General features: G+C 43.3%; 2 protein-coding genes across 2 annotated transcripts; one reads left to right on the top strand and one right to left on the bottom strand.

The window, feature by feature from the left end:
- Positions 1–237: 237 nt before the first annotated feature.
- rgs11 (regulator of G protein signaling 11) lies at positions 238–7,125 on the bottom strand (the record flags this gene model as incomplete). The annotated part of the gene is made up of 16 exons (XM_079284694.1): positions 238–797; positions 882–964; positions 1,537–1,675; positions 1,753–1,840; positions 2,471–2,586; positions 2,804–2,917; positions 3,214–3,275; positions 3,368–3,391; positions 3,937–4,005; positions 4,674–4,755; positions 4,830–4,906; positions 5,161–5,219; positions 5,364–5,415; positions 5,670–5,776; positions 6,777–6,827; positions 7,029–7,125. The coding sequence occupies 16 exons, from the start codon at positions 7,123–7,125 to the stop codon at positions 659–661; spliced, it is 1,359 nt and encodes a 452-aa protein (XP_079140820.1). The 3' UTR covers positions 238–658.
- A 1,128-nt stretch (positions 7,126–8,253) lies between these two features.
- Positions 8,254–12,012, top strand: ints15 (integrator complex subunit 15). Its single transcript, XM_079285046.1, has 8 exons — positions 8,254–8,339; positions 8,738–8,938; positions 9,041–9,262; positions 9,427–9,592; positions 9,701–9,978; positions 10,099–10,336; positions 10,688–10,727; positions 11,674–12,012. The coding sequence occupies exons 2-8, from the start codon at positions 8,744–8,746 to the stop codon at positions 11,888–11,890; spliced, it is 1,356 nt and encodes a 451-aa protein (XP_079141172.1). The 5' UTR covers positions 8,254–8,339; positions 8,738–8,743; the 3' UTR covers positions 11,891–12,012.
- Positions 12,013–15,260: the final 3,248 nt, after the last annotated feature.

The following is a 15,260-nucleotide window of genomic DNA, read 5'->3' as shown; positions in this document are numbered from 1 at the left end:
TGTACTTCAATCTTACAAAGCCATCACATCTGGAGTTTAAGAGAGTCTTAAACAAACCATTTAAAGGCTTTGCGCTCAAAATAGACCCAAGGGCCACAAAGAAACAGATCACATGAAAGAAAGAGAAGATGAGAACGAAAATCATATCCACACATTCACAGTTTAGTATGCAAAGCTGAGAGCAAAACACAACACTGAATTCCCTTGTGACATTTTATTGGGATGAAAACATGCTCGAGCAAAATTAACAGCGAGACCCAAGACAATGAGAATGTCCGATGGAATGAACAAAACCAGCAGACTGTACAATAATCACACACATGCTGAGGCAAAGTTCTGACAAAATACATATTTTACATCTCTATTGCCCTATAAACAACCCGTTTTGCCTAAACCTGCTTATGAGAGACAGAGTAGATTCTATATGAAGGCTGTAGGGGCAGAAAGGAAGACTCGGTATTATAAATCAATATCAAGAACAGCACTGAGGACTGAGATGCAGGACTGAGATTGGATGTAGATGCAGAATGACGATGCACTAAAAGCTCTTTCTCCTGCTCAGAAAGTTTGACTTGAAAGAAAAAAGTCCTTGGGGGGTTATTATGGTGACCAACAGAGACAATGGAGACTGAGATTGCGTCTTTTTTTTGGCCCGACATCAGACATGGGAACCGGCTGCAGAGTTGGTACCTGCTTGTCCGGCCCCCGTGGCATGCCCGTCTGCTTCTGTCGCGTCGATGACAGCCTGAGCAGGGGAGGGGCTGGAGTGCCGCTGGCGTCTCATGAAGGGGAACACACTGAGAGGAAGAAGTGTAATGTTAGAGAATTAAATCTATTAATGTAAACGTAAAGTCAAAGTGGTGATTAATGTGTCATTTTACCTTTTCTTTGTCTCCTGGGGGACAATAGCTTTGGCCAGCATGTTCTTATATCGGTCGGACTTGAGATATCTTGGGTAAGAGTCCTTTACACACAAACACACACACATTTCAGCATTACCACCTAAATATGTTCTACTAGCGGTCAGCTAAACTTTAAAGTTGCCATTGTGATGTGTCTTCTTTAATTCATGGATGGAAAAAATGAAGAAATTCAACATCTAAACAAAGTTGGCAGAAAATGTATATTTTGACCAAATAAAATATGCTCGCTTTGCATTCTGTCTGCATGAATGACTCTTTTGAAGTCCGAGGAGAGGAAAGGGCATCACAATTGTCAGGGCCACAAAATCCGGAAAACCCAATTCAAGCGATCAGTATTACGCTGATGATACACGGGTATGCCGATCCTTGTCCCTTTCAGATCTACAACATTTATTAAATCGCTGTTAAATCATACCCGTCCATGCAGACATTGATTTATTTTTCATTTTTCTGACTGGTATAACAATCAATTAGCAGATTTATGAAGCTTGCTAAAAGATATTCTATAGAAACGTATTGAAACCATTGGATGCCTGGAATGTCCTGTTATTCTAGATCCACACCTAAAGGTGAAAGTCTCAAGTATCAAACTACAATGTGTCAGAGGTCAAACCTTCTTCATGAGGAAGTAGATGTGCATTTGTGCGTAGTCCATGACAAAACGGTGTGGATGTCTGATCCCCTCTCGAGTTTTATCCATCGTCTTACTGTCGATGTTGATCCAACGAGCAGCTCCAGGAGCCAGGAACTTTCTGAGCCACACACAAACGAGTCGCAGTCATCTGACAGTGCATATAAGCGGTGCATGTTTGTGTGCTTCTACGCTTACTTGTAGATCTCTTCCACTTTCTCTGTGATCCTGGAGCTTTCGCCGTGCCTAATATCCTCACAGGCCTGCCAGAAACACAGGTTCTCCGCTAGCAGAGAGACAGACAATGAGATGTTGGGTTTGTATGGAGGTGAACAGCGCAGCAATAGTGCGGGAAAATGTGTGTGTGGTTAGCCTCTGGGGGGAACCATGCAGCCCTTGGCAATATTTCATAAGTCTGCATGACTGAACAGATCCCTTTCCTGCTTTATGTCTCTACTCGTCGTCCTTATCTATTCTTTCCATTCCCCTAACTAACCATGTCATTACATGGATCTTCTTTTCCACTACCTCAACCCATCCGTCTTTCACTGCTGGGATTGGAAAATGTCATTCGGGGAAATAATACAATTCTGAATGCTAATAAGAGTAATAATCAGTTTCAGATGATTGTCCTGTGATAACAGTTACATTTATTACCGTGACACACTTCTCCATATGTAATTCCGTTTCCACTATTCCATTTCCAACTTGTACCACGTGATGGTTGTGATTCAACCTCTAAAACAGAAGCTTGTTCAGAATAGAAATAAGAAGGCGGAAGCAACAACACATGTGATGTTTCGTGTCTGAATTCCTCACACCAAGTTGGCTCGGACTCCATCCCCAAACCGAAGCACTAAACGTTTTCACATTTGTATTTTGAATATATTCCAACACTTCAGTCACTCTTCCTCACCGCTAAACTCTTTCTCCAGGTAGAGCATGAACTCCCGCCTCCCCATGATGTCTTTGAGAAGCGCCATGAAGCTGAAGCTCCAGCTTTCCACTCTGAGACGTGTCGGCGTTGGCACACTGCTCGTAAACACACAGCAACAACACAAACACATCGGCTGACACTATGAATCACTGTGGTAACCTTTGTATGACACAATTCATTGGCAGGTTAAGAGATGCTACAAAAAGCTGAAACCAGCTGAACTAAATTACTTTCATTCATTGGACCACAACAGTGGACCGTAGTTTGGATTTGTTATAGCATGTGTGTGTATATCTGTGTGTATTTTCTCACATTTCTAAAGTCATTGTCCAATGTGCGGTGTCATCAGAGATCCAGGGGTTACTGGGAAGGCAGCCTTGCATAATGGGGTCGTGGTTCTGGTACTGCTCGCTGTATTTCACAAAGCTGCACATATACACACACAAATGCAGAGGCACGTCATGCACAAAAACACACACAGTTCCATTGGATTAGTGCTGCCGATCATAAGCGTTAATGGCCACTAATCCCGACTTGCCTCGGGAAGCATCCATTAGTGTCTCTTATAGTGGGAGCACTAAGCCTTATTGTGCACGTGTGTGCGCGTGCGTGCTGGAGACGTAGAGCTCGGCCCAGGCAGTCCAGGACTGCAAGTCCATTAGTTCTTGTGTGCACATGTGTATGTGTGTCCGCACACGTTTGTTCATCGAATTGACACATACCCTTCTAGGCAGATGGATGACTTGACACGGTTCCTTCCAAGGGCCCTTTGACTGGTTTCAATCTGTAAACGAAGGCAAAAGGCGCACAAAGCGAGCTAAAATATCCACTCAATGCACTCAAAGTGAGGGTGTATACAATATAAATGATGCTTACCTCGTTTTTGTAGTAGTCACTGTTCTAGTTCTGTTAAGAGAAACACGGTGTCATCACTTTTTGTCACACAATGACTGCATTATACATTTATACTATACAGTCATATCAATAGTAGAAGGCAGCCTCCCTGTGTTTGTATGTGTTCACCCACACAAACAATGGCTTTAAATATTAAAGCAGGATATATTCTGACCAATGAGGAATGTACGGTGTGAGATTATATACTGGTCATAACATAGAATACATATAATTAAGATCATATAAGGCGATTTGTCTTTGCTGCTGCTAATTAGAAATGGTTCTAATCAGCCACCATTTCCATGTGGGACAGTGAAGGTGGCAATCACGTCATGTTTAACCTCTATTTGTAATTATTAAGATATTGTAATACACTGTAAGGGTCCATACTACAGTAAAGCTTACTTTCACACTTACTTTGAAACCATCCCAGCAGCAAGACAGAAGGAAAACAGCAAAACAGGGACGGAAGAGATGCACAGGAGACACGTTATCACAACAGACCTTTCAGAGGAGAACGGGACATGAAGGAATCTGATGATGTCACTGACCAGCGTAACTCGTGCGCTGAAGTTATTTGGTCTCTCCAGACCCATGTCCAACACATTATGTGCCCCAGGCTGAAAGAAACACACATACATACGCGCATTAAACTAAGTGTCGTGTGTGTGTGTGTGTGTGTGAGTGTGAGTGTGTGTGTGTCTGATGAGAAAATGCGTGAGAGTGGGCAATTATCCTTCCTTGAGCTTTCCACTCCACTGGCTCTGATTTCTACTCTCAAGCTTCTCTTTCTTTTTCTCCATGTCCTCGTCCCTAATTCATAAGAGCAAGACAAGCTGGAGTCCCTCCTCCAAACCCTTGACCTCTGGTTCACCCTCTCCCTTCCTGCCCCCCACACACTTTTTTCCTTTCCGTCTGATCCTTCTCTCTACCTGTCTCCATCAAGAATCATATGGACTGCATGCAGTGGTGGTTAGACAACATAAAGAAAGTGGAATATGATGATTATTTGTTCTCTCTCTCGCTCTCTCTCTCTCTCTCTCTCTCTCTCTCTCTCTCTCTCTCTCTCTCTCTCTCTCTCTCTCTCTCTCTCCCTTGTTAGCTGAAGCTTTAACCAGATGGCTTGAATATTTCATGTAGAGGCAGAAGGGACTGTGAGTGGGACATCTGACTGTTTTAAATAGTGTGAAACACCTTTCTATAGTTGTGTGGGATGAAATAGCACAGCTTAGTTCAGCAGAGTGCAGTTATAACACAACACAGTAGAGTACAATAACAGTTAACCTACCGGGGGTCTGTTGATGAGCCAGTAGGCTTGCTCCTGACATTCTAGAACAATGCGGTCAGCCTTCCGCCTCTGTTTGGATGCTCTAAACGTAAATCACACGGTAAGTTTGTGTACGTGTGTGTGTGAGAGTCTGTATGTGTGTGTGTGTGAGTGTACCTGAGTTGCTCTCTGGCTTGCATCACCACGAAGTCCCAGGTGTGGTTGATCCTCTTGTGTAACACACTGTACCTCTCCTAAAAAGGAAGAGGAAGAAGGACAAGGGATGAATAGGTAAAGAAAAAACACAGAGAGAAAAGAGGACTAGAATTTACAAAAGTAAAAATGATATAAGCCTGTTACCCCAGACTACTGCTTAATTCATAATGCACACACACACACACACACACACACACACACACACACACACACACACACACACACACACACACACACACACACACACACATTCTCTCTCTTACTCACACACATAGACACACACTTTGCTCACCTTTTCATACTCCATCAGTTCTCCTTGTTTTCTTATGTTCCTTTTAGCCAAATAGATTGCTGATGGCATATAAGAAGGAACACATTAAATACATGAATGAATGAAAGAGGTTAAGAGATTTGTAACCTGATGTTTTGCCCATATGTTTTACTGAGAGCCCCTCTTACCCCTTCCGGGTTGTTGTTGTTTTTGCATTGCCTTACCATAGTCCAGCTCTGATGCAGGCCACCGGGTACTCATCCAGAAATAAGGAGTCTAAGAAAAAGAAGTGACCTTTTTTACATTTCTGATCGAGATTGATTGTGAAGCGGGTGATTAAAACGTGGCAGCAGACAGAGGCAGATGGATGGGGGATCAGAAAGTGGGCTAATGGAGTGAGAGAGCGAAAAGGAAGACAGCCAGTGATCACTTTAGTCAAAAGTGGTGAAGCATTTAAACCGGAAGGAAGGACGGTGACTTTTTACAAGCAGGCAGAATAAACATACTGCACGAGGGGAGGACCGACTCACCTGGAAGCGGTAAGGCGACTCGTCGGGCCGTAACACAAGAGATCTCGGCTCTTTGAGAGGGTAAATGTACCCGTATCGCACCAGCATCCCACTAAGGTGCAGCGCCTCTGTTAAACACCACAGAAGATACGAATCATCGCACAGTTCCTCACAGTTTCACTGTCTTTAGGTGATTATGTAGTTCACCCAGCCTTCTATTTAAGCTCACACACCGTTAGGGCTACGTTAAGGCAGGTTTATCACTGTATGATGAAAGAGCTGTTTCATTAGTGGTAAAGCTCTCAAATTCAGCAAACTGAAAGTGGAAAATCAATAACAATCAATCAATCAGTTGGCCACAAGGAATACTTTCACTTGTCTAAAATACTGTGGGCCGAATCTATCATTCCTCTTTTTTGTTTATCAAACACCTGCAGCCTGTCAGTAATCTCTCTCAGAGCAAAGCTTTGTGCCAGTGATGAAATGCGTCATCAATCTTCAGCCGCTCCTCATTTGTTAAAGAGCCCTACTTCCATGAATGACAGCCACCAAAATAAACTGTGCGATGCATTTCATTAATCAGCTCTTATCCCTCTCTCTCTCTCTCTCTCTCTCTCTCTCTCTCTCTCTCTCTCTCTCTCTCTGTCTCTCTCTCTCTCTCTCTCTCTCTCTCTCTCTCTCTCTCTCTCTCTCTCTCCCTCTCCCTTGCTGACTGGCTCTTCGCTTTCCTCCTTCAGTCTGCTCTGAGGCAAAAGGGACCAGCGGGCTATTTTTTTTCCGAGCTCTAATTTACTTCACCTATGATAAAGTTTCCTGAGGGGAAAACTACAGGGACACTAATTAAACCCAGATCATCAGGTGAGTTAATCAAACTTGGATCCCCTGGGGCTCACCCCGTTCTGTTTACTTGAAACAGCAAGCCCCACATCACACACACACACACACACACACACACACACACACACACACACCTCACCACGTCAGTTTGAGAGAAAACACCATATCCTGGCAACACACTAGCAACGATACACAACAAGCAAGGGAAACGGAAACAGAGAATCACTCTCTGTCTCTCTCTCTCTCTCTCTCTCTCTATCACATAAACACAAAATGTATCAATACACTTACCCTCCTCACAGACACTGTATTTCTGGATCAACCAGGTAATCATATCATGGCCTGAAGAAAAAGGAAAACAAAGGAGATAAGAAAAGAGGACAAACTTCCTCCCTCTACTCTGCAAAGCACACAGTATTCTCCAAAAATGCACTGCTGCATTATGCATGATCGCTGGGACAAACACAAGCTGCAACGTGCATGTCCACATAGAAGAGACGCTAATGCCCACTGACATAAAGGGACACGTATACACACACTCACCTGTCATGGCGTGTGGAATGACAGTGATAAGGAGCCTCTGGTTTCTCATCTTCATACCCATGTCAGGGTCCTGCATGGCCACAATCACTTTCTCCATCTGTCAAGGCAACACACACACACACACACACACACTGAAATGCACACACATATATGCAGATACACACAACATAGGAAAACATAGAAAAACACACATGCATAGGTCAAATATTCTGATGAAACACAAATTGATACTCCACCCTTTCATAACTTGCTCTCATCTTCGCACCGGCTATATTTTCGGATTCACACAGTAGGTCATGATGTATCACATTTCATGAAATAAGTAAAGCAGACACAGTCATTGTATCATACCTTCTGAAAGCATGCCATTTGCTCCCGGTTCCAGCCTCCTTTAGCCAGGGTGTTGATGGTCATTTTGCGGGCTGCTTGGGATCAGTCGACGGGACGGTAAAGTGCAAGACCGAAGTGCAGCGCGGGAGCGCGCAGCAGAGTGCACCACTGTGCTCTTTTTTTCCACATCGGGCGGTCCGGTGCATGGCTGGCGGGCGCGCCCCTGTGTAGATTAGACGGGATTACAGTTTGTCAAAGTGATTTACTATATAATATATAGTCCTTGTAGAGAAGCGAAAATAACTACTTGTCCATAAGTGTTTGTTTCTCTGTAACTGATGTGTTTAAGTTCAATGGGAAAATTACAACTAAAATATCAACATATTCTCAAAAATATGAGATGTCCTAAACAAAAAGGTCAATATAAGGTGTACAATTGTACAGTTAAATGGGGTTAAATCATGGTTGTAACACAATTTCACTTAAAGGTTAGGTTCGTTATGGCCATCCTGCCGCACTATCAAATGTTTTAATTTTGAAAAACTTGAGGCTTTGTTTGCGAAAATAGTCTAATTTATAAATACATCCAACGGAAATGTGGCGCCTAATAAATAAATGTAATTCGCACCCCCCCCCCGCGTTTGTGTAGTTATGTGCGTTATATACAAAAATGCGTTATAACAAAAATATATTACTTTTTAATTTTTAAAAACCTTACAGTGTAGGGTGAAATCACTTTTACTCCATGTTTTGAGGGTTTGTAATGTGCCCTCGTGTAATTTACACTCGCTAACAACGGATGTTGTTGACATAAAAAAGCAGCACATGCACAGACTCGGCTGAAAACGTCCATGGCCTAAGTTTTATCCCACGCAGGCTTCCGTAGTAACGGGAAGTGACGCTGTCGACGTTTGTAGACCATTCACTAGTCTCAGCCAACGTCGGCTAACTCCTTAAGTATATTGAGAGCTTTTTGCAGAGGTAAGACATCAACGAATTAAATATATGTGTTTCTTTAAAAAAAAAAAGGCTTCAACGATAACGTTAGCTAACCCACGAGAGGTTTTTTGCGCAATTCAAAACAGTCTCTTCAGCTAACCTTGCTAACTAGCAGCTGTAGCAGGCTGGAGGAGAAACGACTGAGTGTGAAGCTGGACCACCAACCGACACAAACACAGATATATAGAAATGTAACGTTACAAGTAGACTTCGTTATTACTATTGTTGTATCGGTGTTCCTTGTACAGTCGTTTTCTATTTCGTGTATAGAGAAGTAAACAGGTTGAGAATCAGTACATTGTTGTGTTAGGTTTTATTTTTAGTTTTTCTCTGCAGTACATGAGACACATCTCCAACATTTTTGTACGGGTCCCTGTTAGGTGGTGATGGGTGACATTCGTCAGTCGTTGCTGCCTCGCGATGTGCTGAGTGCCGCGAAGGAGCTGCTGTATCACCTGGACATCTACATCTGTAACATGGTGCAGTCCGGGAGGCAGCCTCCTCTGGTCGACTCCAAAACCCAGGAGCTGGTGGAGGAGTTCATCCTGCATGCACCTAAGGACAGAAACACCCCAGCTAGGGTAAGGCCTGACTCCTCAAATACAAATATATATATATATATATATATATATACACAACACATCAACGCAAACATCTGGACCGCTCTTGTGTTCTTCTTTCAGAGGATGAGTGCTCTTCAGGAGCTCCAGCTCTTGGAGATCATGTGCAGCTGTTTCCAGGAACAGAGCCGCGATACCGTCCGTCAGCTCATGTTCTCGGCCCTCTTTAGTCTCCAAGGCAACCAGGCGGACGAAAGTCGCATGGCGCTTTTAGGCAAGCTGGTCTCCATGGCAATCGCTGTGGGCAGGGTTCCCATCTTGGAATGTGCTGCTACCTGGTTACAGGTGTGTGTTCAAACTAACCGTCACACTTAAATATGCTTTAGGTTTTGTATGTGTTTTGAGTACTATTGTGTGGGATGTATTTCAACTATTTAGTGCCTCGCTCCATGTTTGTGTACTATGGATGTACGAAATAAACAATATGCCTCTGGTTATGATTCCCTCAGAGAACCCACCGTGTGTACTGCGTGCGCCTGGCTCAGGTTCTAGTAGACGACTACTGTAGTATGGTGCCGGGCTCCGGGCCCACGTTGCAGAACATCCACAACGCCAGCCCACGCTTCTGCTGCCAGTTCATCACCGCTGTCACCACCCTCTATGACCTCACCACAGGTTGTACAACACAAATGTACAAAAACATCTAAAAACTGGGACCGAAAAACTGATCTAAAGAGATTCAAGATCTTACATCTTTAACAACATTTGTGTGTGTGTTTTCAGAGGAGCTCACTCCTCCTTTAGAACTCCTCCAGATGATCGTGTCGTGGATCCAAGATGATCCTGGTCTGGTCCTAATCAACTTCCTGAACACGGCCCTCTCTGGCAATCAGCCAATCAGCTCACTTGATGTCACACCGTTAGGGGGGTTGGTGCGCTGGTGCGTCAAAGCCCCCCTGGCCTACAGGAGGGACAAGAAGGCGGGGTTAACCAATGGCACCGCTGAGGAGGAGCCAGAGGTGGGGCCTCTTTTCTCTGCTCTCCATCTGAGTGTCCTACAGGTGTGTGGTGTGTTTTAGATACATTTACCTCACAGTGTGCATTTATAAGAAGTGTACAAAACACTTCCAACATACAAAGGGAAGATAATCAAGTTGTTGCCTGTCTTATGCCTCACGTAGGTCCTCATGCTTTTGCCAAACATACTAAATGAGAAGGGGCTTTACGGTCGCCTGGCGCTGCTCCAGATGGAGTCTCTGGCCGCACTGACCTCTGACCTCTCCAGGCTGTTGGACCAGGCCGACAAACACACTCACACATCATCCACAGATGCACGTGGACTGTCTCAGCTGGCCCTGGACCGGCTGGCTCAGGCCTTGCAGGTGGCCATGGCCAATGGAGCTCTACTCTGCTCGAGAGGTAAGGGTGAGGGCTTGTCCGGTCGTGCCTCTCGTGGATGACAGATTATTTGATTCTGAACAGAATTTATGTACTTGAAGCTTCACGTTTGACATCCTGTTTGTATTTTTGTGATTGAAAATGAAACAAGACGAATAGTTTCACAGTTTCCTAGCTAGTGCGTTTTCCAGCTTTATAGGGACTGAAACTCAAATGAACATCAGGCTTCCACATAACTTTCAACAAGTGTGTGACGAATAAGCGACGACGAAACAAGAAACTGACGAACTGGTTTCATCGGTTGTCATATTGATTTATTCATGGTGCTGTGGTGGTGATCGAGTGCTTATTTCATGCTGCTTGTCTCTACAGAGGACCTGAGAGCCATCTGTTCCCGCCTGCCACACAACAAGTAAGAACCATTAACTGTCCATCGCCCTTTTACTTTGGAATAATTTCTATGGTTAGCTGGATTTTTGTTCCATGTTTAAAGTAGCATGTTTCAAGGGACAGTTCTCCCAAAATGAAAAATGCACATTTTTCCTCTTACCTATAGTGCTATTCATCAGTCTAATTTGTTTTGGTGTGAGTAGTCTAGTTTTGGAGTTATCGGCCATAGAGACGTCTTCTTCTCTTGAGTATAATGGGACTATATTGGCTTGTGGTGCTCAAAGCGCCAAAAAAATATATTAAAAAAACTCAACAGCAATGTCTCTCTTCAGAAATCATGACCCAGTTACTCCACAGACCTTGTTTTGAGAAGTTTTATGTCGGATGCATTCTCTTTCTGTTGAACAACACCCACCAACCGTATCACAGCCCAGAACGAAGTGTGAATTTATACTCTACTGCTAGCTCACCTGAGCACCCCTGAGCTAGCTAGTGGGACAGCTCGTCCATGAGAAGATGCACGTTTCCTTCGCCACTGTGAAACGGCTGGCGGGTAAGAAAATAGTTCCTAAAAATGCCTTCTAGTCCCATTATATTGGAGATATTTCTCTGGGCAATTTCTCCAAAACTAGACAGCTCACACCAAGACGATCTAGACTGATAAATAACACTACAGGTAAGAGGAAATCATATATTTTTGGGGTGAACTGTCTATTTTAAGAACAGCAATCTAGATTTTAGGACAGAAATGGTTACATCGTCAATCCCATGTAAATCAAAACTGAGCAGCACTCACTGACAAAAGAGTCACTAATTTAAGTAAAGTAAGTGTTGTGATGGGGGTCCTTTTTATGCTGGATGTTTCTTAACCCTCGTCCTTTGTTGTGATGAATAACTTGTGCCTAAAAATGACGAATGAAGTTTTTTGTTTCACGTCAGTTATTCTCTTTATGTCTGGCATTCAACAGTTTGCTCCAGTTGGTGTTGTCAGGCCCAGTGCTGTACTACAACAACATCCACACGCCTCCACTGGCCTTCAGCCCGCACGCTGCTCATTCCCCCATCGCCTCACACCCGACACACCCTGCACACACACCTCTCGCCACCCACCCCTCCTCTCACCCTCAGTACCCCGCTCAGCCTTTCATGGCGGGGATGCCGTTCCCCTTCCGACCCAGCCACTAAAAGAAATAATGTCGAACTTGTTTGCAGATGTGAAGCTGTGTGTTTATGTATGTGTGTGTGTGGTTGTTGCTGTGCATGAATGAATGTATGTGTGAGCGATGTGTTATGATGTTAATGGGCAGATTTGCTTCCGCTGTCACGTTTGTCCAATAAATATTTTTTTACTTCACTTTTGATGTTGTTCATAACGACCACTTGTGGGCACTGTTGTCTCACTTCCAGCACATCAGCTTACAACTTCCATGTACTTCAGGACTTCATTTGAATTATTGCAAAGTACAATATGGCATGGAAAGAGAACTCTGCTGTTGTTATACTTTATGCACATTGTATGTGCTGTTTTTTTACTGAATGGAACATGAGTTAAAGATCTCTTAATTGTGGAAAAATATCAGAATAGATTAGTTAGAAAGAAAAAAAAAAAACTTCTTATAATTCACACCAAGCAAGACTCCCACATTTAAATGGAATACACATAAGGGGAGGTACAGGAAAAGCTCTAGCATGACTGGATCCATGTACGTGCAGGCATACATACCACCGGAGGCTACAGGCTGAGCACAAAGGGCACAAATATCTAACACTCGACTGTTCACCTCTGTCCTAAACCAATGTGGCTCATTACGGAACCAAAGATGTCAAGAGTCTTTTGGAGCCGAGCCCTGTGTGCTCAGACTTGGCCCTGTTTTTAGACAGATAGCATATCGTTCGTCTGCAGCACACCAAATAAATAGAAAAGACGATCAACCCTCCCAAGAACCCCAACTGCTCATCCCGGATGAGAATTGCATCATCCATAGTTTCTGCACAGCATCAGTGACTTCGACATTTAAGTACTTTCCACATTAATACAAGCATGAATTGGTGATTTACTTCAGTTTCCGTAATCCTGATGGGCATAAATCTGTCTTTTTTTTAAAACCTACTTCCTGATATTCTATGCATGCTCTGTGTGTGCTAAGAAGGAAACAAACAACCACAGTGAGAGACACCTTTGTGTACTCAGTATTGGGTCCATAATTATCAGTCACTGCTTCCTTATTTAGTTTACCAGTAATGTCTCACAATGGTGCAGCTGTAATACATCTAAGACTTCCTGGAGCTGCAGTGCCAAGAGACAAGTCTCAGATCACCTCCATCTTCATGTGAGCAGCACCTTGGATTCCAGATGTCACCTCGCATTGTCTCTCACAAGTGTACTGTGAGAGGCTGATTGTACTGTGACAGGCTGATTGTACTGTGGCAGGCTGATTGTACTGCCTAAACTGCAGATTGTCTGTGGGCTTCCCCCTGCAGAGCTCATGGGCGGGACAGTGATAAGGGTATCTTTTCTGAGGAAAGTGATGCATCACTGTTCGGCTGGTGGAAGGCGACAACAGATAATATTTCGGTAAAAAAGGCGGGCTCGAAGAGAGAGAGAGAGTATGTGTGGTCGCACACTTTATCAGGCTTCCAGATTCTATACATTTGTGTCAGTATTGGCAAAATCACTTCAAAAAGACAGATTACACTTTCAAAATGATCTTTTACTTTCAACCTAAGATATGTGACGGTTTCATGATCATACGTGTATTTCATGGTGTGAACAAAACTCACAATGGCTCCCTTGCAACTTGTATATGATTGCCTAACTGTTCAACCTAAGTTTGAAAATTGCTTGACACCAAACATGCTGGTCAGAGCAGGTTCTGTCTGTGCACGGTTATACTGTGTAGTTATAATGGGTTTTAGAAGAAATCTTGGTTTGGGTTGGTCGTCTTCCCCCTTGCAGGTGTGCGTTGTGGTTGCGTCGGACTGTCTGTGTCAGCAGCTGCAGACGCATGCTTTCCTGTAGGAAAACAAACTCCCAAGGCCAAACACCAAATCTGAATCCTTGAGAACTTTCCGAGCTAACCATAAACCAGATGGGTGAACCTTCATTTTGAGTCCCTCTGAATTCAACCATGTCAGTCATTAGCCCATGCAAATCTGCACGCACGGCTGGGGCTTTTATCAGATGCATTTCACAATGATGTTTTAAGCTTCAAGTGGGAAACCCGAAAACTGATTCTTGAAAAACACAAAGCAGAAACAGAAAAGATAAGAGAACTGTGTTTTACTAACGTACTTTCCCTCTCGGTTGTTATTTTGCATACTAGAACACCTGTTCAGTGGTTTAACCCTCTTCCTCTGCCATCAATAACATAACAGCAAAAGCCTGACAAGAGAATTAAATGAGCACCTGGTGATTTGAAAGTGTAAATGAATACTTTCAAAAGACAAAGCATAAAAATAAATCTCTTTCACCTTGCTTTTGGGGATCAGTATACTGTAAGTAAATGTGTGTACAGCATAAGGTATCATCAACAAGCTGGTTTTGTCAGATCCTACAACATAGGACTTTGTCCACAAAAGATTACAAGTCCAGCTGTGGTTGACTCGAGACCACCCTCAAAGAAAGGATCACCGCCGCCGAGTTTACATCCTGCAAAGCCTGATCTCACAATTAACTTTACCTCAGAAACAAACAGATCTGACAAGTCTCTGTTTTTGACACCAAACTGTTTTTAAATGGGATTTTGCAGCATTATGGGAACTGGAAGACATTTCCCTCTCACACAGGTCTGAGCTCCTCCAAGAAAAGAAATGCTCCTCCGAGATCAGGCTGGGTTTAGTACAGTTGTTACATCTTAGTATTATAGCCACTCTCATCTTGGTTTTGTGAAAACAATATGTAGAAGGATTTAAACGGTTTGACTTCCCTGTGTGTTGTGGTGTAACTCTGACAAAACTAACATGTTGATGTTCAGCAGGTAATATTTACCAGGTTCACTACCTTAGTTTATCCTGAAAGCATGCGCACACTTGCTAATCAGCAACACAACAGAGTTGTATTGGACTGCATTCGATTGTAAAGGTGTGCCTAATAAAGTGGACACTGAGTGTATTTCTCTCTGAACCACAACGTCCACCTCGTATGGCGAGGTGAAAAGTCACGTGATTATCAAAGTCAGTAGGAGTTAACCACTGGGGACTATAAATATCTGCACAACATTTCATCTAAATCCATCAGATAGTTGTTGAGATATTTTAGTTTGTGTCAAAGTGGTGGACGATGCCCTTTGCTTCCTTAGAGCCACACCGCTAGATTGGCTAAAAGTCTATTTTGAAATCAAGCCTATTCACAGATATTAACTTCAGAGGAAGTCAAGAACGCATCTGAAGTTCCTCAATGATGTTAATAGTTAACATGTATAATGTCTTATCTCCTTGTCCCACAACAGAGAAGATAGTAATCCGTTACCTGTTAACATTTAAAAAAAACAAGCACGTTTCTTGTGCTTCTGCTTTTGACCAACAGTTAAATGCTCGTCAAATATTACTACTTAAT

This window comes from Melanostigma gelatinosum, assembly GCF_949748355.1.
Source record: "Melanostigma gelatinosum genome assembly, chromosome: 15".
Lineage (NCBI taxonomy): Eukaryota > Metazoa > Chordata > Actinopteri > Perciformes > Zoarcidae > Melanostigma > Melanostigma gelatinosum.
The sequence above is the reverse complement of the archived record's forward strand: the minus strand, read 5'-3'. Positions and strand labels throughout refer to the sequence as shown.